The 23,637-nt window shown below is 39.3% G+C and overlaps 1 protein-coding gene across 36 annotated transcripts in view; it reads left to right on the top strand.

Annotated features, from left to right (window-relative positions):
* CTDSPL2 (CTD small phosphatase like 2) overlaps window positions 1-16,109 on the top strand; it is a 76,108-nt gene extending 59,999 nt beyond the window's left edge. For 13 of the 36 annotated variants that reach the window (XR_015133807.1, XR_015133810.1, XR_015133822.1 and 10 more), the window contains 5 exons: window positions 5,339-5,401; window positions 5,504-5,583; window positions 8,774-8,900; window positions 10,562-10,657; window positions 11,253-12,768. Coding sequence is in view for 9 of the 36 variants with exons in the window: in XM_086319097.1 (XP_086175223.1) it covers window positions 5,339-5,401; window positions 5,504-5,583; window positions 8,774-8,900; window positions 10,562-10,657; window positions 11,253-11,318 (432 nt within the window). In the remaining 27 variants the exon portion in view is untranslated. Of the gene's footprint in view, window positions 1-5,338; window positions 5,402-5,503; window positions 5,584-8,248; window positions 8,460-8,773; window positions 8,901-10,561; window positions 10,658-11,252 lie in introns of all 36 variants that reach the window. The other 23 variants (XM_086319097.1, XM_086319091.1, XM_086319095.1 and 20 more) reach the window with 6 other exon arrangements.
* Window positions 16,110-23,637: the final 7,528 nt, after the last annotated feature.

Genomic DNA, 23,637 nt, shown 5'->3' with positions numbered 1-23,637 from the left:
AGTCTGCCTTTTATTGAAACTGTGTGAAGCAAAAGATGACTTTTAAATCACCTATGGATTATGAAGTTGAGGCCTCCTGCACAGGGTGTATCTGAGCAACCCTCTTTCTATGGGAAAGATTTGGGTTTTGTCTCTCTGATCTGGTATTGATGCACAGACAATGTTAACCAAGTTAAATGATGAGTAGCCCGTTGACTCACTTCACTTCTTCTACAAGCGGAGATAGAGCTCTCTCTGAGTGTGGTTGCCCGGTCCTGCCCCATAAAATCCTGCTCTTTCCAGGTGTTCTCCTTATGGCTGGTAACTTAGATAATCACATGGATAGTAATAATTCCTATTGAGGGTCTTGATGTGCTGGTAGTGTTCTAGGTGCTTTATATGTATTAACTTATTTACTACAGTAACCTTATGTAGGTACTGTTATTATACCGATTTTATAGATGAAGAAACTGAGGTGTACAGAAGGTTTTAAAAAATTGGCAGAGCCTCTTCTGTCCCTGTGGTATATATTGGTGTATGTGTGCTGAACTCTACCTTCTTCAGTGTTCTTGGTTTTCTGTTGTTTAAATAAGTAGCATCCACCAATCATCTTTTTATTTAAAGGTGCCATACTCTTAAGTGGGTGAATACCACCGAATTTGATCTTTTCTTTTCCTTCCTGCAACAGTGTAGCAATAAGTTCAAAGGATTTCATGGAAAAAATATTAAAAGATACTTTTTTTCAAAATATATTAGGGTCATATTATCTGTGCTTAAAACTAGAAGTATTTTTCCTAAAAAGATCTACATGTAAGAATTTTTTTTCCAGTTTTGCCTGCAAATTGAGATTGTTGGGTGTCCCCTTGCTTTTTTTGGTCATGCTCATAAAGTCACCTAGATAACTAAGATAATAGTTTAGTTACAGAAATCAGTATATATAACTGACATTGCACACTTAGACATAAATTTGAGTTTAGATAGACTTTCACAAAATATAGTCAATTTGTGACTGGATAGCTATTTTAATGACTTTTTATTAAATCTATTTCTGTTAACCATTTATAACCTATTAGCATCATCTTCAGAGAAGGCAGTGGCACCCCACTCCAGTACTCTTGCCTGGAAAATCCCATGGACGGAGGAGCCTGGTGGGCTGCAGTCCATGGGGTCATGACTGAGCAACTTCACTTTCACTTTTCACTTTCCTGCATTGGAGAAGGAAATGGCAACCCTCTCCAGTGTTCTTGCCTGGAGAATCCCAGGGACGGGGGAGCCTGGTGGGCTGCCGTCTATGGGGTCGCACAGTCAGACACGACTGAAGCGACATAGCAGCAACAGCAGCAGCAGCATCTTGTATGCACAGTTACAGAACATTCTCTTGTCTTAGTACTAAAGAAAGTATAGGCTGACTGTCAGATATCATCTAAGTTTTGGTAAAATCAGTTCACAATATATCACACAAGATAAGTTATCATTATTTTTACAGATATTATTCTAGTAGATTTTGTTGTAAAAGTTTACAGCGTGAACATATAATGAAATAAGTGAGGGGAATTAAGAGGTACAAACTTCCAGTTCCAAAATAAATTGAGTCATGAGTAAGAAATGTACAAAAGTTCTGTATAATAAACATTTCATAGCATGAACATCTTTGGGTAGTAGGCAGTCTTATTTAAGACATGTCTTTGTGTATGCTGTTCTTATATAACAATTGTTCATTATTATAGCATTATGCATTAAGACTTTGACTTTTTCAAAATACATTTGGTTTAGTGATTAAAACTATTTGTTCTGTACCTAGAATAATTGCTGTATAGTTAAAGGAGCATATATACACCAGCCTGAAATGAAACTTACGGCCTAGTCTTACGTTTGGGTGACTAAATGACTTTGAGGAGTTGCACGTGTAAAGGGGGAGGATTTCTGAAATACTGAGTGGTGGAAGAATGTAGAAAACAGGAAGGAAGCAACTCGGGGCGGGAATCTCGGTTAGGAGACGAAAAGGGCATCTGTGGAGTCGATTCTGAAGCCTTCACAGGCGTGTCCGTGTATCTGTATGGTTGTGTCTCTGACCTAACACAGTAGAGGGTGTAGTCTGTTGATTGTGCATCCCGTACAGCTCTTCTGCTCTCCTGCTGGGCAGTGCTTAGTGCTTCTTGACTTCTGTATATTTCTGCTTCAGTATATCCATCCGAATGACTTAGGTCCTGCTGGCCTTGTGACTCTGTTTCTATTTTTCTCCCTGAGATGTTTGCCTTTTCACAAGTGACAGAGCCTCGCGTGGTCCCATCCCATTCCTGCTCGCTGCTGCTGTGTTCCTTTCAGCACCTTTTCCCTAACTGTCTGTTTCTGCTTATGTCTTTTAATCCGGAAACACCTTCCTGTGTTTCAAATAGTGAGTCTGCTCTGAGAGTAGGAACATCTACAGTGAACAGTTTCTATTCTCGTGCTAAGAAAACACTCTAGTGCTCTGTTCCCCCATCTCAGCGCTGCCTTCATCCCCAGTAAACAGGCACATTTTGAAAGTAATGTCAGATTCTAAGATGTGTGTTACATTTCTCAGCATAGTCAGCGTCGTAGAATCATAGTGAAGCCACAGTTTTGCCTAATCCCCAAGTGCAAGCAGTGGGACACGTCCCCTTTGAACCGTGGCCACTGACTGTGCTTAGATAATGCTGTTTAAATGGAAGTGTTCCTCTACAGTGGAAGTATTTTAGGTTTCAGAGGAGACAAACCCCAAATTGTAGAGGCCCTGCTTATTTTAATTTACAGTATGAGCAAGTGATAGGGATATTGAAAGCAAATGGAAGCATTTATACACATGCAGAAATGAAGTATTTTTGGTTGTTAAATGCATTTAACTGCTTCTTAGCAGCAAACAGAGGTCTCTGATGGTTCATGGTTTATCATCTTCCATGAGATAAGGTTGACTGAAAAAAAGTATCGACTGAATTGATAGTTTTTCCCTTAACCATTACAAATATATTTTGAAGTGTTCCATAATGAATAAAAATTGATTTTGTCAGTTAAGGTAGTAATATATCTGAATCTGTCAGTTACTTGGATTATCAAATAAAGTGTGTTGAAAACTACCCAACTATACCAAATATTTTAGGATGCAAATGTTAAAATTTATTAGAAGTGCAAATCTAGTTAAAATTTTTGTATCTCATCCTAAAGGATAGGGATTGGATACTAATGATTTTTTTATTTGCTAGTGGTGGGAGTGTGTGACTGACTTCATTTTTGATTAGTCAAAGCTACTGAGATCAGCTGCCTTGTAACAGGATTAGAAATGAGTAAATCTTGATTATGCTGGGCTCCCCTGGTAACTCAGACTGCAGAAGAATCTAAAGAATATAAGAATCTGCCTGCAGTGCAGTAGACATGAGTTCAGTCTCTGGGTCAGGAAGATCCCCTGGAGAAGGGAATGGCAACCCACTCCAGTATTCTTGCCTGGAGAATCCCACGGACAGAGGAGGCTGGTGGGCTACAGTCCATGGGTCACAAGGGTCAGACACGACTGAGTGACTGACACACACTTTGACTTATTATTCTAGCCTGTAGGTGGGAATAGGGTGATATTATTAACATTAACAGTTGTTTGGGGTTTGTCTTCCGCAGATCAGTTCTTAAGGAGACTCGATGGTCGGCCTTCGAGTCTGCAGTTGTGCAGTTGTCCTGTAGAGTGTGGTCTTGCCTTTCCTTCTCAGTTTTGTTTATATATTTTTTTTTTTCCTTCCAATTTTATTTTATTTTTAATCTTTACATAATTGTATTAGTTTTGCCAAATATCAAAATGAATCTGCCACAGGTATACATGTGTTCCCCATCCCGAACCCTCCTCCCTCCTCCCTCCCCACACCATCCCTCCGGGCCGTCCCAGTGCACCAGCCCCAAGCATCCAGCATCATGCATCGAACCTGGACTGGCAACTCGCTTCCCACACGATACTTTACATGTTTCACTGCCATTCTCCCGAATCTTCCCACCCTCTCCCTCCCCCACAGAGTCCATAAGACTGTTCTATACATCAGTGTCTCTTTTGCTGTCTCGTACACCGGGTTATTGTTACCATCTTTCTAAATTCCATATATGTGCGTTAGTATACTGTTTATATTGCTTAAGGCAGTTTTATTTGCCTAAGTCTGTTTATTATTAAATTTATTTGACAGATTTTTTATCACATATTTACTATATATTTGGCTTTCTCTTACACTGTTTGGGCTTTAGAAATTACAAAGACTGTTAGTACATAGTCCCTTCCCTCTAAAGTCCTTTGCCTGATTTCCCTGTTCTGCTCTGAAACATTCCCAGAACTAGATTTTTATCATAAGGTCATTTTTGTTGAGATGTGTACTGATGACACAGTTAAATGCAGTGAAGCCTAAGTTTTGACCGTGTTGCCACCACAGCCACTGCGCCCAGGGAATCTGGCGCGAGGGTGTGTTTGTCTTTCGTGCTTTTTTTACTTTAACAATCACCTTTGAGTGAAGTACAAACTTTTCTTTGTAAAAACTTTTTGTCACAAAATAAATATAATTTAAAGGAGTTAAAGTCTTTTGTAAATCAGTTTTTAGTGCTTGTTCATGACATATTTCTGTGCTTCTTGAGTATATTACAAGAGCTGCGTTAAATATAGGCAGAAAGACAGACAGAAGTAAGACAATAATATATTTAGAGTCAGTTCTTTGGTTACTGTAGTCTGTCCTGATATTGTCAGTTGGTTTTGATAACTGGTGTGTTTGATTATTATATTTTCAATCTCAAGTAGCCCAGTAGTGCTAATCTAGATACCACATCTGAATCAGTAAGTGTAGAACAAGCTTGATTTCTGAAACATTCTTGTTAGTTAAACCCACCAATCCAGACATCTCCTTCTTAAACATTATTTACCTTAATAGAAATTGAAAATAAAGGTATTCTTAAGCAAGTGAGAAGAAATTCTGAGTGATCATTGAGGAAGGTCATTGAGACAGGTCAGCTAGAGGTGGACACACAGCCTGCCTCATAATTGGATGGATGCTCCCTGGCTGGAAGATGGAGCTGACTGGTGGATCAGAGTCTCAGAGGGCAAACTGCCATTCTTAGTTTAACTGTTCATTAAAATTACATTCCATGAAGGTCTATTATATGCTGCTATTTGAGTATGAAAAAGTGAAATGATCACCAGCAATTACTATTATCCTACCAAAAGATTGTTTTGGTATGCGAAATATATTTGGTCAAGTGGTACTTAGTAAATTTTTTTATTCATATGAACTTTTAAATTGTATTCAAAGTTAGAGCATACCTTATAAATAAGTTTTTTCTGTTTCATATTTTTATTTTCTGAAGCCCATCTTTGTGTTTTTTTCAGGTTTACGTGAGATTAAGACCATTCTTCAGGGAGTTCCTGGAACGAATGTCTCAGATGTATGAGGTAAACATACTTAAGTTAATTATTTAAGTATTTTTATTTTATTCAATACAGTACCCATTTAGATCATGTATAATGATTACTTCTTTTCCCCTGAATTTGTAGATCATTCTTTTTACTGCTTCTAAGAAGGTGTATGCAGACAAGTTACTGAACATACTAGACCCTAAAAAGCAACTGGTCAGGTAAATTTAATTAAGAAATAGTGGAAATGTCTGTCACACTGAACTATGAAATTACTATGATTCTATTTAATTTTGATGGCCATTTTTAGTTGGCTGCATTTATAGAGATTTGTTGTGTTAAATGGTGAAAATAAGTGATTTTTTTTCTTTTAAGCCCCCAAACTCTTTAAGAGTTCCTAATTAAACTCCAGACAGACGTTCTTTAATGGATACAAAGATCAAATGTGTTTATTCACTTGTACATATGTATCCTCACTTTGGGATTGGGGGGAAACTGAGGGTATGTGGAATTTTTCACTGTGCATGATGTTTTCACTTAATGCCTCTGAGATAATGCATGTTATGTCATCTTTTTAATGACATAGAAATGAAAGTTAATTTTAACAAAAAAGATCAAATTAAACTCTTGGTTTTTTTTCAAGAGCAAATTTATCTTCCATGGAAAGAAAATGTTACTTGAGTCTAATTGGAAATTGCAGTTGGTTTAGTCATTCAGGTGATTCTGATCTGGACTCAGTTCCTTGTGTGTGTGTGTCCTAAGCCAGCAGATGCAGTGTATTACTGGTTAGGTGGGCATGTTTTCAGTAATTTAACACAATTTGAAAATTAGTTTCATTACTTCTGTCAACTGAAGTGAGATATCAAGACTCCTCAGTCTTGCTGCATCCTCTGAAGTATAGGAGTTAATCTTTGAGTTTTGATCAAGAGCTGAATGAGAGATGCAGGAAAAGCCTCCTGAAAGCTTTGGTAGCTGGGTGTTCATTTTCTTGAATATTTCCTCACATATTGTCTTAGAGTGGAAAATCCTAAACTTAATTTCTACTGTCAGTAGTACCTTTATTATTGAGTGGTTTCAACTATAGTGAAAGGCGTTTCCTAATGCCCACATTTAGGAGACTTTTCCCTCTTTTTTTAAAAAAAAATTTAAAGTATCAAAATTTGTCGTTTAGTCAGTTTCCATTTTATCTTCCATATAAACAAGCTTCAGACACACAAAAGAAAATGGTATTTTATTTTCATAAAAGTATATTATAATTTATGCTCATTTTACCTGATAATAAAAGCATACAAGTGATTTTGCTCTGATGACCTCACTCCTGAAGATTTCCATTTAGCACCTCCAGTGCTCCAGGAACAGTGAGCAGCATAGCCCTTCTCTTGTGGAGCTTTCATTTTACTAGGGGACAAATCAGTCATGCAGTTGTGATGTTACAAGTTAAAAGCCTTCTTTTAAACTAGTTTTATAGAACCTACGCCTTTGGGAGTTTAAATTTGTTTCATCGAGTTGTATTTTGAAAAACTTAAAACAGGAAAAGCTTCTTGAACTGTGTATTGAATGCACTAGGAGTGCTGTAGGGCGCCACCTGTGTTGGTGACAAAGTCGATTCAGAAAGTCCCAGGAGTCTGAACGCTAATTCGATGACTAGCAAAAGTAATTTCTTTTTAAAATTGCAAATACTAGCTACTAACCCTCAGATGGGAGAAGGCAATGGCACCCCACTCCAGTACCCTTGCCTGGAAAATCCCATGGACGGAGGAGCCTGGTGGGCTGCAGTCCGTGGGGTCGCTAAGAGTTGGACACGACTGGGCGACTTCACTTTCACTTTTCACTTTCATGCATTGGAGAAGGAAATGGCAACCCACTCCAATGTTCTTGCCTGGGGAATCCCAGGGACGGGGGAGCCTGGTGGGCTGCCGTCTGTGAGGTCGCCCAGAGTCGGACACGACTGAGGCAACTTAGCAGCAGCAACCCTCAGATTCCTGCTAACTGGGAGGAGTTTATAATTAAAATAATCGTTAGTCTCCATATATATACTCAGCTAGCTGTCCCCTGTGTCTGGTGAATTGCTGCTATTGGAGAAGTTATCAGTGTGACTTGGAGGTACCCACTGTACCTGCCTCCAATTTCCTCTTATCTGGATGTTTATACAGATAAAATGTAGGATCTTATTTAGGTCCAACCAGGACTTAAATTCTTTTGTCTAGCCTTATATTTTCAAAGTAGGACTGTCTTTAAACCTTTCAGACGTAGATAATCATTAGAAAAAACTGTTTATAGTATTATGTTTTGTCTGGTTTTAAGATTCTTCCCCTTTTCCATTACCATTGGCACCGATTAAAATACCAGTTACTGGTTGTTCTTAGACCTATGACAGATTTTGTTGGTAGAAAATGCTGCTTTCTTAAAATCTGAGAATTAAAAATATTATGAATGCGTAAGTCCTAGCTCCTTAAAAATTGTATAGTGGGATTAAGACACAAGGAAGCCAAACTACCAAATTATTAATGTATGCAAGTAGTGTGTTTCAGGATAATCTGTACCAGTTATTAGTAATATTCAGAAACTAATATATTTTGAGTGCTAGAGATTATATAAATATTACAAAACTTAATAGCTTTCGTTTTAAAATGATATAACTTTTTCAGTTTTCACTGGTGAAAGATCAATTTTGTTACACTTAAATCTGAATTCATCCTTTCATTCAATCCTTGTTTTTCCAAATCACGCACACAGTTAAAGCACGGGTGTTTGGGAAAAGTTGAAATGATGGAATGTTTTGGCCTCTGCACCTTTCCTCAAAATCTATAAGAGAAACTGAAAACTTTTTTTTTAATGCCAACACAGAAGCATCCCTTCTCATGTTTTCTATTCTGGCATGTGCAGGGCTAGGGAGGCGGTGTGGTCTTCTGGTTAGAGCAAAGGACTGGGAGCCGGGAGGACCCTGGGTCCCATTGCGGGGCTAACCGCTGACTTACTGTGTGACCTTGGGCAAGTCACTTGACCTCCTTGTGCCTCAGTCAACCATCTGGAAAATTGGTTAAAAAGCAGGACCTCGATGACAACCAGATGCTGCATCTGAACTGAGCTCTCCTGGGTAAATAAATTACAAAAACAATTTACAGAGTTTTTCATCCCTCTTTATCATTTAATATAAAATTTTGGGATAAACCAAAGTTCTTTAAGACATGGTAATACTTGGTTGTAAGGTTTCAATAATTGCTAAGAGTTTTTATAAGACCGTAGCCCGAAGCCTAGGCCCACACTTGTAATTGAATTTCCTTTGTGAGAGAAAATGACAAGGCTTAATTGTAAAGCCTGTGGTGTGTGCATTGTATATGTTTCAGTATGTGTTGTGCTTTTTACAGATACTTTATCTTTTAGTTAACTTGTTTTTACTTTTATGTTTAGGCACCGGCTTTTCCGTGAACATTGTGTTTGTGTACAAGGAAACTATATAAAGGACTTAAATATCCTTGGAAGAGATCTTTCAAAAACTATAATAATTGACAACTCACCGCAAGCCTTTGCATATCAGGTAGGAAGAAGGCTGCTAAACAAACTCAGACCAACGCTGCCAGACAGTGTGATGGGGCAGCAGGGTTTTCACTGGCGGGATTTCCCTGTTTAGTGTCATCTTAGAATTAGAAGTGCCAAATTAGTATATTCCTTGTGGAAATTTTTCTTTTAAATGAAGTACAACATACATGTAGATTTGAAATAGTAAAACCCTAAGAAGGGGCTGTAAGATACATACCATTTGATAGCATCCTTCTTGTTGTTGTTTAGTTGCTAAATCGTGTCTCTTTTGCAACCCTATGGACTGTAGCCCACCAGGCTCCTCTGTCCATGGGATTTTCTAGGCAGGAATAATGGAGCGGGTTGCCATTTCCTCCTCCAGGGGATGTTCGCAGCCCAGGGTTTGAACCCATGTCTCCTGCATTGCAGGCAGACTCTTCACCACTGGGCCACTGGGGAAGCCCCAATAGCATTCTTAGCCGTTGTTAAATCAGTAATTTTAATTGTAAATAATTTGAGAATTACACCGTGTTCTTCTGGTCTGTGTAATTTGACCTTTTGAAATCTTAGACTATTTTGTCAGTATATTTGTACCCTTTGTCAGTGTTTCTTAGACATATAAATTCAACTCTAGTTGAGTCTGTGGCATCCAGTGTTGAGGATTTGGCACTTTCACTGCTGAGGGCCTGGGTTCCACCCCTGGTCAGGGAGCTAGGCTCTCATAGGCCATGCAGCGCGGCATAAACAGATAGATACATACGTAGAGAGAGAGACGGGCCATCTTTGCCAGATGGATTTTACATTGAGTATTATGTTCGTGAGATACGACTGAGATTTTCGTCAGAATAAATCAGTGCAGAATTGGGATGTGGAAAGGGGGTTGGGTATAGATGAAACAAGACTTGACCTCAACTTCTGTGTTTCAAAGTGTCCATAATAAAACATAAAAGAGAATAAATACAAGGGGGGAAGATGGCATATGGTATTGAAATACGTTCAGTTTAGGTCACTACTTTTCATTTCCTTGCATTTTAAATGTTTTTAAGAATTGGTTTGTAAATAAAATAATTTCAGTTACCCTCCATCTTAAACACAGTGTTCTGTGTAAATATTAAAAGATATGATATCCTAGAGAATATTTACTATAAAACAAATACGGTTTGTAGTTTTGTTTTTAGATTTCAACGGAATACCATTGAGTCGGTTTGTTGTGTCCCTGCTGCGTTTCAGGTTATCTTGTGTGGGAGTAAAACAGTGATCAGGACACAGTCTCGCATATGCCTCTCTCTGTTTAAAATGGCAGTATTCCAAAAATAAATAAATAAAATGGCAGTATTTCTTTATTCAAAATGCCTAGCATCGACTAATATTTCTCTAATGAGTAATGTTTTTAGTTATGTTAACGCAAAACTTATTTTAATGAATATTTCTTGTTAAATTTTATATACACTAAGAATTACTCTGAAAAACCAGTTAGGTTTCAGTTTATTCCTTCACATCTGTGTCTGGCACTATTAAGATGCCAAAGACTGTGACAGGCATAAACTCTGATGGCATTCCTTTTTTAAAGGAACTTAATGGATTAATATTTACTAAAATCTGTTATTTCTTTTTATAGCTTTTCCAACTTAGGCAAACTGTAAATGAAAAGAAGAGTTAATTCCTTATTTATCATTTTAGCTATCTAATGGAATCCCTATAGAAAGCTGGTTTATGGATAAAAATGACAATGAACTGCTAAAATTGATCCCATTTCTGGAGAAGCTAGTAGAACTGGTAAGTATATCTTTTCATTTATCTTTTTGTTAGGTTTTTTTGTTGCTTTAACTCTATTGAAATACTGATGTTTTAAGTAAACATGGTGAGAGATTAGGGCAGAAGTTGAAAAAGATTATGCCTTATAAATTATGTTTATCAGTATTTAAAATGGTACGCATCGTTTAATCTCACCGACCTTCCTGCGGCAAGTCACTAGCTGGCTGTGTTCAATCCGTTTTGAGTTCAGGTCTAGAGCTGATGCTTATGGTACCGAAATTTTATTCTGGGAATTTTTTCTGCTATATCCATGGATTAAATTTAAAACTACTGTGTAAAGTAGACTTCAGTGGCTAAATGCTTTGTCTGTCTTTTGGTTTGATCTTTTCCTGCATCACTGTTCTTTCAAAATTGATGCGTTAATGACGAGCTTTTCTTTTGCGTCTAAATTTAAGTTTACTTCTATGTAGTGTCTTTGTATTTGGCAAAAATAATAATAATGATGTAAATTATGAAATAAATAGCCATAGTTTCCCTGCAAAGTCAGAATGTTCATAATGCTGTGAGCATCGTGTCTTTTAAGTTTCGTGGCTTTTAAAATGTCTGTCTCCAACAGAATGAAGACGTTCGACCGCACATCAGAGACCGGTTTCGCTTGCATGACTTGCTGCCCCCCGATTAAGTACAAAGACTTGTCAGATCACTGAAGGGGGAGAGGATGCAGGACCCTTTTGGACTAAGACAAAAACATTGCCATTACTGTTGAAATTTTGCATTTTTGTACCCCGTCTTGCTTTTCTTATCTTGGTGCCCAATAATAATCAAGGGTTACAGAAAGAGACTTTCTCTCAGATTGAATACACACAGTAGGTAGGCGAAAACAGAAGCGTCTTTAGAACTAGTGCAACTCCAGTGAAATTTTTTTATGTACAGGACATCTGCAGTTTATAAAGAATTCTGTTTCTGCCACCAGCAGTTTGACCTGTAGTCACACAGGATTTTATGATAATAACAGAGATGAAAATGGACTTTTATTTTCTCTCTGTTTGGTGCTCTAAGTGGGTTTGTAGCCACTTTTCTGTTACTTTAAAATTCTCATTTCAACAGGAATGGCCAGTAAAAGTTGTTTTATTTTTCCTGTTAAGGTTTATAACCTTTTTACATTTTTGACCTGTATTATTAATAGATTAGAATTTCATTATGCATTCCTTTTAGTTGAGGCGCTTCATAGTTTTCTGGAAATAGTAAATTTTTAGTTTTTTATTATACATTTGAATGGCCGTTTTCCTGCTTTGTCTGCCTGCATATTGTATATTTGTTTAAAAATACCCTCTACTTTTAGTCCATGTAAGTTTCATTTAGAGAGAACATGCATTTATATTTTGTTTCTGTAATATTCTACTGTAGGTGAAATCTTTTCAAAAATCAAGAGACTGGGTAGATAAGAATATATGAATGACTTAATATTCAAAAGATGTAGACCATTGTGATGGCATGTGTTCCGAGTGGTACTATCTCGCAGTGGCACACAGACGTGATGGATAAAGGTATACCTCAGACCTCACTGTGCTCACCAGTCTTTGAGGAGGATGGATTGGGCCACCTGTCGGGCTTGATTTGGTTACTGATGCCTTTGGTTTTCTCCAGGAATGAAGTGTTCAGCACAGTGATTCAGTATTTTTAGTTACTTTGCATGGGCTGGTAGTACCTCTGTTATGCTCTCGGTCACAATCAGTTTAAGCTCCGTGTAACAGTCTTGGTACCTCACAGCAGCTGTGCATAACCCTGTGTGCAGTAGACTCCCGGGCCACCAGTGCAGTCAGTACGCTCTCATAGTGGTTTTCTATGCTATATGGAAATAGTCTTCAAGCCTTGGTTCTCTGATGCAGCTACCACAAGAGGTTGATATTTTTATAGTGGCGTGTAATCTCTTTTTCGGGAGGCTTTTTATGGAGGTAGAATTTGTAAAAGTTAGTATGCTTTGCCTCTCAACTGCATTAACATGCCACAGGCTCAGACTGTTTTTGTGTAAAGGATGTCAAAGAACGGCACTTTTTCTAAAGAGAAGTTTGATATTTTGTATGCTTGTTAAGAAAGTACAGTATTGGAAATTAAAGGTGGACAACTGATAATTGAGGAGTATGTCACTTAATTTTTTATGTATATTACCTGTTTACTTGTACAACTTATTGTACAAATTACATGCAGCTTCATTTTCAAATGAATCCTTAAAATAAGGAAATCTTTTTAGGAAAACATTTAATTTTTGTATTTTTGATTTTAAAGGCATGAGTTATGTCAATTTTCAGTGTATTAATGAAGATTTTAACTTTTCATCAGGTTGAGTGTTTTCTTACTATATTATCTGTTGTGTATGTAGTTAGCATATTGTGTCACTGAACTGTTTAAAAATCTAGCATGTAGAGCAAGCCTGTTTTGTGGAAAATCCTTATTCATTAAAAAAAATAATCATGGCAGATTTTCTGCAAAAAAAAAAAAAAAATTGCAATTCAGAATATTGGGGGTTTTTTTGTTTGTTTTTAATTTAAAGAAAGGTATTTTGCTTGCAGGAAAAAACAATACAGATTCATTTTAATGAGAATCTTTGAAATGTATTTATCTTTAGGGCATCTGGGCATCCTTATGCTGTTTGTCTCCTGTCTTTCTTGAAATAAAATGTACATACGTTACCTTTACATATGCTCTTGCTCAAAATTGTGAACCTGGTTACATTTCTCCTTGCTCCCTTTTTATGTTCAAACCGCAAAACCTATATAAGATCTAAACTTTCAGCTTACATTATAATTGCTGAAAGCTTTACCAATTAAGTACATATACTCTGTGGGCTTTCCCAGAACTCGAGGGGAAATGGAAGCACCTGTATAAAGCATTGTGCTGACAGGCACTTTAAAAACTACTTCAACCACCTTTTATTGGTAAAGCTGCTTTTGATCCCCTGCTGGAGAGTTCCTTTAAGTCAACTGACAAATGAATCAAGCCTAACAAGATTCTGTAAAGAAATAAGCTAAGGGAAAATTTCCTATGGCCTGAGAAAATTTCTTGATAGCAATTTAATATATTTTTTTCATTATTTGATTTGAGTAATTTTAAATTTGTTATTAATACAAAATTTAGAATAAGTTAGAGACTGTTATCCAGCTTCCTTCCTCTTTAACATGTTTTATTAGTCCTTCTTTCCTTTATCTGTTGGTAGATGTTATCTTAAACATTTCCGTTTAGTTAAATGGAGGTGTTTATGAATTGATGTGCCCAGCCCCTTCAGTTCACACAGGAAACGTGAACTCTTAGAAACTGACCATAGTAAATGCAGGAGAGATGGGTACCTGATAATGACACAGAAAAAGTGACCTATATACACATTACAACTCTGAAGTACATACTATAATTGTGATATTTCCAGTGGTAAATGTCTGACTTTTAAAGACATTCTTTTAAATATTTGTATTATTGTTAGGATGTTTTAATCAGTTGTGTTTTTTAACGCCATGTAATATATGTAGCCCTGATCAGATTTATAGCACCGTATTTTTCCTTGGGTCTTAAAGTTGACAACAATTTAAAAGCATAAATTGTTTTATATTAGCTAGTATGTATATTTATTTACCCAATGGCTTTATCTTATTTCCCAGAATTTGGAGGGGGATTTGTTGAAAGCATTGTAACTTCTATAAATGGCTATTTTCTTGTAACTGTTAGTGAAAATGGATGTGTATATTGTTTTTTTATATTTCTCTGGTTTTCCTGGTTTGTTTGTTTTGGGGGTTTTGGGGGGGATGGTTAAACATAGAATCATTTTTTTTAAAAAAGGTTATCTTTGGCCAATGACTTTTTCAATTAGATATTTCTTTCATTTAACCATCTAAAGAAGTTTGTTTTTCATTGTTTTGTTCAGTCAACTTCCCTGAAAAACAGAGACTTCATCTCATCAATGAAGAACGCATTTCATTATTCCTACAAATCTTTACAGCAAGCACAGACTTCTTCATAAGGACCAGATCTTTTGCACGTCTTCTGTCAGTCACACAAAGCTGAGATGTACAGGACACTGGCGCCTCCTTTACCTGCACTGACACGGTGGTGTTACGTACTGCATCGTTAGCTAGTTAGGGCTTTCTGACCCGGATTCTCTCTGTCTTCCTAGGTATTTATTTGTTGTCTCTTTTAATCTCTTGTGTATCTAAATTAACTTAGTGTTAATAGTCACCCACCGAATAACTATGCCAAGCAACTAGGAAAGAATGTTTATTTTATTTCCCCTTATAGGGGAAGAGTGGACTGGGAACAAAAGTGTATGGGCCAAAAGGCCTTAGGTTGTCATTCATCCACTTTCTTATTCCTCTCATGAAGCTGTTTTTGAGTATAATATTTTTTTCAGTGCTTATGTGCTTGATTATGTCATTATTTTTCATGTCTTCCCCTGAGTTAAAAGCCTACTAGGAACCTGTATAAAATAGAATTTGAAATTTCAGAATAAGAACCACAGAACTCGGTACGTTATATCTAAATGCTACGTAAATTATAATTGGAATCCACGTCTCAACTCACTAGGATACATTTTTATAAAATGTTTCTCTGTATCTTGAATTAAAATTACTTGACCAGAGGCAGAATTCGAGGGTTGTAATGCATTTTGAGGAATTTTTAAAAAGGAGAGTTGAGAGCAAGAGGGTTATACTCACTTTATGGTTTTGATATCAGTGTTTTAAAATACATCAGTGGCTCCCGAACCTGATTGCTCCTTTGTGTCACTCCGTGGAGCTTTCGAAATACAGATTCCTGAGGCCTTCACCTCTGCAGAATTGTCTGAGTCTAGAGTGGGGCCTGAGAAGTCCGTGCTTTTTAAAAGCTCTCCAAATGATTCTAATAGATTGGGGCAATCACTGCTCACTGTGACAGTGGTTTGAGAGTAGGCAACAAAATAAAGTTTACCAGATATTTCTTTGTGGTGGAGTTTACCAGATTTCACGGAACTTATTCAGGATACTTGGAGGAATAAAGAAGATTGAGGCTACTGCTCATTATCATTGTCTTTCATACTTTTTAAGAGTTTGCGTTTCTAGCACTTGAAGTAGTTGATCATATACACAGCTGAAGGACATATCCCTGAATGAGACCATTATATATATTAACTGTAAAATATTTCACTATTTTTTTATTTTATAAATCTTTGTAGAAATGAGCAATGAAATATACTTTCATCTTTTGAAATGGGATTTTCAAGGCGGTGTCCTTTTGGCATTAAGGTCGGGGGGAGTTAGTATTCTCTCTGCCTTTTTCCACATGAATTGATATAAATCATGGACATTTAAAACACTCGATTTAATTTCTACATATTTACTATGCAGTATAGCCGTGAACAAGTAATGTAGATTTAGTTTTCTCATCTTCAAATGCCCTGATCACCCTACCTCACAGGGTTGTTGTGGGGATAAATAAAACTTTTATGGAAGCACTTTTCTTTGGTGATATTTTATCAGCCACTAGAAACTATAATCTCTAACAACTTACATTTGTATAGTGCTTTGTTTACACAGCTTTTTCACATTGCTTTCCCTTCGGGTGGGTGGCCTCTAAGGAACAGAGTGGGTTGGATACATGTATATATGTGGCTTGGTCCCTTTGCTGTTCACCTGAAACTCAACAACACTGCTAGTCAGCTGTACCCCAGTACAAAATAAAAAGTTTGTGGGGGTGGGGTCACATGAGCAGTAAACAGTCTGGAAAGAGCTGGAGCAGTGCTGATGGGGAGGCCAGCCATGAGTGTTACGGATACGTTTGATGGAAGTGACGCTGAGTGTGAAGGAAGAAACGGATGCTGAGGAAATTAAAGAACAATTATTAAATGGTTTGAGAAATCTGGTAAGTAATTGGGGTAGCAGGCTCATATAAATGACTTGCAAAGTTAGCATTCTCTTAGTGAACCAAATGAACTAGAGCGTTTTTTAGTAGCTCATATAATGAGCTTTAATATATTTGATGTATGACAACCCTTGAAGGTACCTTTGACTAGACTTGCCGATGCCGGTAAAGGTAATGTAAAAACACTGCCTTACTGTGCCAGGCTCTGGATGGCAGAAGAAAGCAAGCCTGACACTGCTCTCAAGCTGGAACAGTCCAGCAGTGGAGACTGACATTGTTGAGAATAGGGACGTGAAGGAAAAGACACTTGGAGAGCACCAACAGCACAATCTGAAGTCAGGCTTCGATTGGCTGAAGTATCTGTGCAACATTTATGGAATGTTAAGCCAAGCTTGGTTGGGGTCAGGGTAAGTTAAGCAAGGGAGTGTATCAGGGTTGTTTTAGAAAGACCACTGGTGATTGAATAGGGAATAGATTGAATGGGTGACCAGTTAGAAGAAGAAATACAGGTGCTGACCAAATTCTCCATGCAACCAATTTCCTTTCTCCTTGATAAATGGTTAATGTATTGGGTGCTAGCACCATAAATGGATAATCTGAGCCCAGAGATTGGTAAAGTTCTAGAAGGAGTATGCATTGTACAGGTTAATGACGAATAGAAAGGCACTCTGATTTTATATCACTGTATAAGAAGTACAGAAAAGATGTGTAGGAGCTGAAAGGAGACATGCTGTCGTTGATTTCATGTTATGGGAAGGCTCTTTAGGGAAGGAGGGTAAAAATGGAGGAAGTCAATAGTTTCTACCTCGAATCAGTGATTTTGGTATTTTATAAATTTTTTTAAGGCGGGGCACGCAGCGTGTGTTGTCTTAGTTCCCTGACCAGGGGTTGAGCCCAAGCCGCCTGCATTGGAAGTGTGGAGTCTTGACCACTGGGACTACCAGGGAAGCCCCTATGAATGAGTTTTAACTTGGTGCACTAATTTCTAGGCTCGATTTCATTCATTTACCTTCTTATGAAACTAAATCACAATCAGATGGCTGCTTGGTAAGGGTAGAACTAAGGAGAATCCTAATGGCTAATACCAAGGTGACTGGACGCTCTCATCTTCATCTCTACTGGGCATCTGCCAGAAGTCTGCAGGGCAGCTTAGCCTTATTTCTGGGGACTGTGAAAATCGTATTTTTTGGTCTCCCATCCCCTATATCTCACCTTATTTCTGTTAACATTGAAGATACATTGTCTTAGAACATCTTCAAGCAAGTTAATACAGATGACTACATTACCACTTCAGAAATGATGGTGCTTTCCTGAGTCTTCACCTTGGTGTATTTGATTGAATCTGCCACCGTTTTAGCCAATTATTTACTATTTACTAGTTCAGGTCATGCTACACTGTGTGGGCTGACTAGTAATATAATATAAAAGCAGCTTTCTTTGGGACCAAGCTCTATTAATTTTCTTTTGAGGCTACCTTTCGTGAAGAAAAGCAATGGCCTGATGGGTGCATTTTTGAGAAAAATGCCTAGAAGTTTATTCATGCTGTCGTTCCGAGGCCTGGCGTGCTGTGATTCATGGGGTCGCAGAGTCAGACACGACTGAGTGACTGAACTAAACTGAACTGATGTGCCAAACAGACTTTTAAGTATGGCAGACCTGAGCTTCTCAAGATCTCTCACCTGCAGATGGACTGCTAGGATGTACCTGGTAAAAAATGTTAGCTGAGGCCAATAGTGGAATTGACTGGAAAGATACTGGAATATGTCATGGCATTTAAGGAAGAGCCGGACAACTGGACCTCCAGGGGAGGCGAGGAATTGAGGTGGCGTGGGCAATCACCACTTCAGCAGGAGGTCTTTCCCTCAGGCTGTTGTCATCTGCCACCAACTCCCAGGCCTGAGAGTCTTGAGTTCCAAATTCTAAAGTTCTAGGAAACTATATTTACCTCAAGACTTAAGCTTAAGATCTCTCTCACAGGTCTGTGGGCTGATTGGGCTCAACTGACAGCTCCTGCCTGGGGTCTTCTGCAGCAGCTTGTGCTCAGTCGTGTCTCTTGTGACCCCATGGGCTATAGCCCGCCAGGCTCCTCTGTCTATGAGATTCTCCAGGCAAGAATACTGGAGTAGGCTGCCATTTCCTCCTCCAGGGGACCTGCTCGCCCCAGGGATCGAACCCTTGTCTCCTGCATCTCAGACAGATTCTTTACTGTTGAGCCACCAGGGAGGCCCAGGGGTCTTCTGTGATTGCATCCAAATGATAGCGGTGGGTTGGGAACTCCCTGGTGATCCCCTGGTTAGGGTTCTGAGCTTCCACTGGAGGGGTATCAAGTTCAGTTTCTCATCAGGGACCTAACATCCTACAAGCTGCACGGCCAAAACAAATGGTGCTTGTGGATGGGATCACTTGACAGCTCAGCTAGGTTGGACATCCAGTATGGCTTCTCTGCTCCCCTGTTTGACATCTCTGCTGAGACAATCTGAAACAGCCAGGCGCTGGCTGAGTATTTCTCTCTCCTTAAAACAGGTTCAGACCACTCCAGTTCCAAATGTACACTACACATTTCTACTTGGATGCCTCAAAGGATTGTCAAGATCTGTGTGGCCCAAAACTATCCTCATTCTTTAATGTTGAGAACCACACCATTCAGGCATTTTCAGAAATACTTATGGAGCATTTACTACATACCAGGCACTGTGAATACAGTAGCAAAGAACACAGACAAGATGCCTGTGCTCCAAACATATTAAATAGGGAAACAAGATCATTAGAAATTGTGATAAATGCTATGACAAAAACAGAGTGACGAGATGAGTAACTGGGGAGGCCCCTTGCTGGAGAGAGATCAGGGAAGAACTTTCTGCAAAGGTAACAGAGCTTCGAAGGAGGAAGGAAAGCCAACTGTATAAAGGTGTAGAAAAAGCATTGTAGGCAGAATATAGCAAGTACAAAGTCCAAAAACAGGACAAGGCTTAGTAGCCTTAGAGGGCCAGTAGCAATGATGTTAGTGAGAATGGCATAGGGGGCTTGGTGGGAGGCAGGAGTCAGACTATGCAGAGCCTTGTAGGCCTTCATAAGGAGGTGAATTCAAACCCCAAGCAAACACCAAGAAGCCACTAAAGGGATTTCAACGGGGAGGAAGGGGTACGATGTTTGATTTTTAAAATAAACTGCCCGGTATGTAGTGAATGGGCTGTGGAGAGGGAAGAGCAGAAGACGGAAAACCCACTGGAAGCAGATTATAGGAGAAGAGTCTAGAGAAAGCTTGGACTATGGTGGTAGCAAGAGACATGGGGGTAATTAAATGGGTTCAAGATTAATAGTGGAAGCAAATCGCAGACCTTGGTGATGGACTGAATTTAAGAGGTAAGTGGAAAAAAAAAAAAGAGGTAAGTGGGAGGAGGAATGCAAGGACAGCTCCCAGGTTTTTGACTTGAGTACCTCTAGGTGGGTGTCACTTCCACTCCTCCAGTCTCCAAAAGCATCATCCTCTACTGATTCCTTCCCCTCCTCCTCCATATCCAGTTTGTCACTGTATTAATCGGGTTCATTCAGAGAAACAGAACCAACAGGATGTGTCTCTATGGAGAGAACATTTTAAGAAACTGGCTCACAGGGAATTCCTGGCGGTGCAGTGGTTAGCATGCCCAGCTTTCACTGCTGAGGGCTCAGATCAATCCCTGGTTGGGGGCATTAAGATGGTGCAAATTGTGGGGTGTGGCAAAAAAAAAAAAAATCAGAGAAATTAGCTCACGTAATTGTGGGAGCTGGCAAGTCTCAATTCTGCACAGAAGGTCCACAGGCTGGAGCCCCCAGGAAGAGCTGATGCTGCAGAGTCCAAACGCAGTCTGCAGGCAGAATTCCTTTTTCCTCAGTGTTTCCTCAATGCCTTCAATTGATTGGATAAAACCAATCCACCTTATGGAGGGTAACCTGTTTTACTCAAAGTTTGTTGATTTAAAGGTTCAGTCAGCCCAGTCAGTCATGTCCGACTCTGCAACCCCGTGGACCGCAGCACGCCAGGCTTCCCTGTCCAGCACCAACTCCCGGAGCCCACTCAAACTCATGTCCATTGAGTCAGTGATGCCATCCAACCATCTCATTCTCTGATTTAAAGGTAATTACAAACAAAAAATACATTCACAGCAATAATTAGACTAGTGTTTGACCAAAAACTGAGTACCCAGCCAAAGTGACACATAAAATTAATCATCACAGCCACTAAATCCTGTTGGTTCTGACAGTTAACTACCTTCCAGATTGCTTCCTGCCTCTCAGTTGCCATTGTCTTACTTTAGGGTTGTATTCTCAATTCATAAAATATTTACTTATATGGTAGATACTGTGCTGAATGCTGAAGATATAACTGTGAATGAAAGATTGTGTCTTAGGGACCTTACATTCTAGTCTTTGCCCTCTGTCTTGCCTCCTTTAATCCCTCTTTATAAACGGAAGGCTGCGGAGCATTGCCTCTCACACCTTAACACAGTCATCTGGGACTGGGTCAGAGAGCTCTCAGGTGTTGCTGATCAAGAACAAACTTTGAGTAAGTGGACTGTGGAATATTTTTTGGAAGACTATTAAATGAAAAGATACACAGGAAATGGGGAACAATGGTTGCCACTAGAAAAAGACACAACGGCTGATGATTGTATATACCTTTCTACAACTTGAATGTTGTACCAAGGAGGTGTTACATATTCAAAAACAAACTAGGAAACAGCAGAAACAAAACAAAAAATATCTGAAACTGCACGCCTCTGAAAATCCTGCAGTGGAGCCCAAAGGCCAAAAGGACAGAGTGCAGCTTAGCCCATCTTCAGTCCCTCAGTCGTGTCTGACTCTTTGCAAATCCAAGAACAGCAGCACGCCAGGCCTCCCTGTCCATCACCAACTCCCAAAGTTCACTCAAACTCACGTCCATTGAGTCGGTGATGCCATCCAACCATCTCATTCTCTGTCGTCCCCTTCTCCTCTCGCCTTCAATCTTTCCCAGCATCAGGATCTTTTTCAATGAGTCAGTTCATTCCATCAGGTGGTCAAAGTATTGGAGGAGCCTGAGCTTCAGTCCTTCAATGAATATTCAGGACTGACTTCCTTTAGGATGCACTGGTTGGATCTCCTTGCTGTCCAAAGGACTCTCAGGAGTCTTCTCCAACACCACAGTTCAAAAGCATCATTTCTTTGGCCTTCACATTTCCTTATAGTCCCAACTCTCACATCCATACATGACTACTGGAAAAACCATAGCCTTGACTAGATGGGCCTTTGTTGGCAAAGTAACGCACATGCTTTTTTTTTTTTTTTTTAAACTTCTTTTTCTGCCCCGGGCTCGTCCCCCGGCCGGCGGTCCTGGGCGGCGGCGAGGAGGGGAAGGAGGAAGGGGCAGAAGGAAGGGACGTCGGGTTGGGAGAGGCGGAGTGGCCGCAAAGGAGGCGGGCGCCGCCGGGCCGGGGGGGGGGGGGGGGGGGGGGGGGGCGGTCTGAGGGAGGCGGGGAGCCGAGCCAGACGCGGCCGCCGCCGGCGCAAACGCTGAAGAGCCCCGCACATGCTTTTTAATATGCTGCCTAGGTTGGTCATAACTTTCCTTCCAAGGAGTAAGCGTCTTTTAATTTAATGGCTGCAGTCACCACCCACAATGATTTTGGAGCCAAAAAAATCACTGCTGCTGTTTCCACTGTTTCCCCATCTATTTGCCATGAAGCGATGGGACCGGATGCCATGATCTTAACTTTTCTGAATGCTGGGCTTTAAGCCAACTTTTTAACTCTCCTCTTTCACTTTCATCAAGAGGCTCTTTAGTTCATCTTCGCTTTCTGCCATAAGGCAGGTATCATCTGTATATCTGATGTTACTGCTATTTCTCCCAGCAATCTTGATTCCAGCTTGTGCTTCATCCAGCACAGCATTTCTCATGATGTACTCTGCATATAAGTTAAATAAGTTAACTTACTTAAATAATAGTCATTTATTTAATATATTTATATTTAAATACATTGAGTTAAATATACAGTCTTGACGTACTCCTTTTCCTATTTGGAACCAGTCTGTTGTTCCATGTCCGGTTCTAACTGTTGCTTGCTGACCTGCATACAGGTTTCTCAAGAGGCAGGTCAGGTGGTCTGGTATTCCCATCTCTTGAAGAATTTTCCAGTTTGTGTTGATCCATACAGTCAAAGCCTTTGTCATAAGTCAATAAAGCAGAAATAGATATTTTACTGGAACTCTCGCTTTTTTGATGATATGGCAGATGTTGGCAATTTGATCTCTGGTTCCTCTGCCTTTTCTAAAACCAGCTTGAACATCAGGAAGTTCATGGTTCACGTACTGTTGAGCCTGGCTTGGAGAATTTTGAGCATTACTTGCATGTGAGATGAATGCAACTGTGCAGCAGTTTGAGCATTCTTTGGCATTGCCTTTCTTTGGGATTGGAATGAAAACTGACTTCTTCCAGTCCTGTGGCCACTGCTGGGTTTTCCAAATTTGCTGGCGTATTGAGTGCAGCACTTTCACAGCATCATCTTTCAGGATTTGAAATAGCTCAATTGGAATTCCATCACCTCCACTAGCTTTGTTCATAGTGGTGCTTCCTAAGGCTCACTTGACTTCACATTCCAGGATGTCTGGCTCTAGGTGAGTGATCACACCATGGTGATTATCTGGGTCATGAAGATCTTTTTTGTACAGTTCCTCTGTGTATCCTTGCCACCTCTTCTTAATATCTTCTGCTTCTTTTAAGTCCGTACCATTTCTGTCCTTTATTGAGCCCATCTTTGCATGAAATGTTCCCTTGGTATGTCTAATTTTCTTGAAGAGATTTCTAGTCTTTCCCATTCTGTTGTTTTCCTCTATTTCTTTGCATTGATCACTAAGGAAGGCTTTTTTTATATCTCCTTGCTATTCTTTGGAACTCTGCATTCAAATTTCTTTTCTCCTTTGCTTTTTGCTTCTTTTCTTTTCACAGCTATTTGTAAGGCCTGCTCAGCCAGCGATTTTGCTTTTTTGCATTTCTTTTTCTTGGGGATGGCCTTGATCCCTGTCTCCTCTACAATGTCACGAACCTCTGCCCATAGTTCATCAGGCACTGTATCAGATTTAGTTCCTTAAATCTATTTCTCACTTCC

This window comes from Bos grunniens, chromosome 10, assembly GCF_055505025.1.
Source record: "Bos grunniens cultivar Pamir isolate PY7600 chromosome 10, Bosgru_T2T1.0, whole genome shotgun sequence".
NCBI lineage: Eukaryota > Metazoa > Chordata > Mammalia > Artiodactyla > Bovidae > Bos > Bos grunniens.
This window is presented reverse-complemented; position numbering and strand designations above follow the sequence as displayed.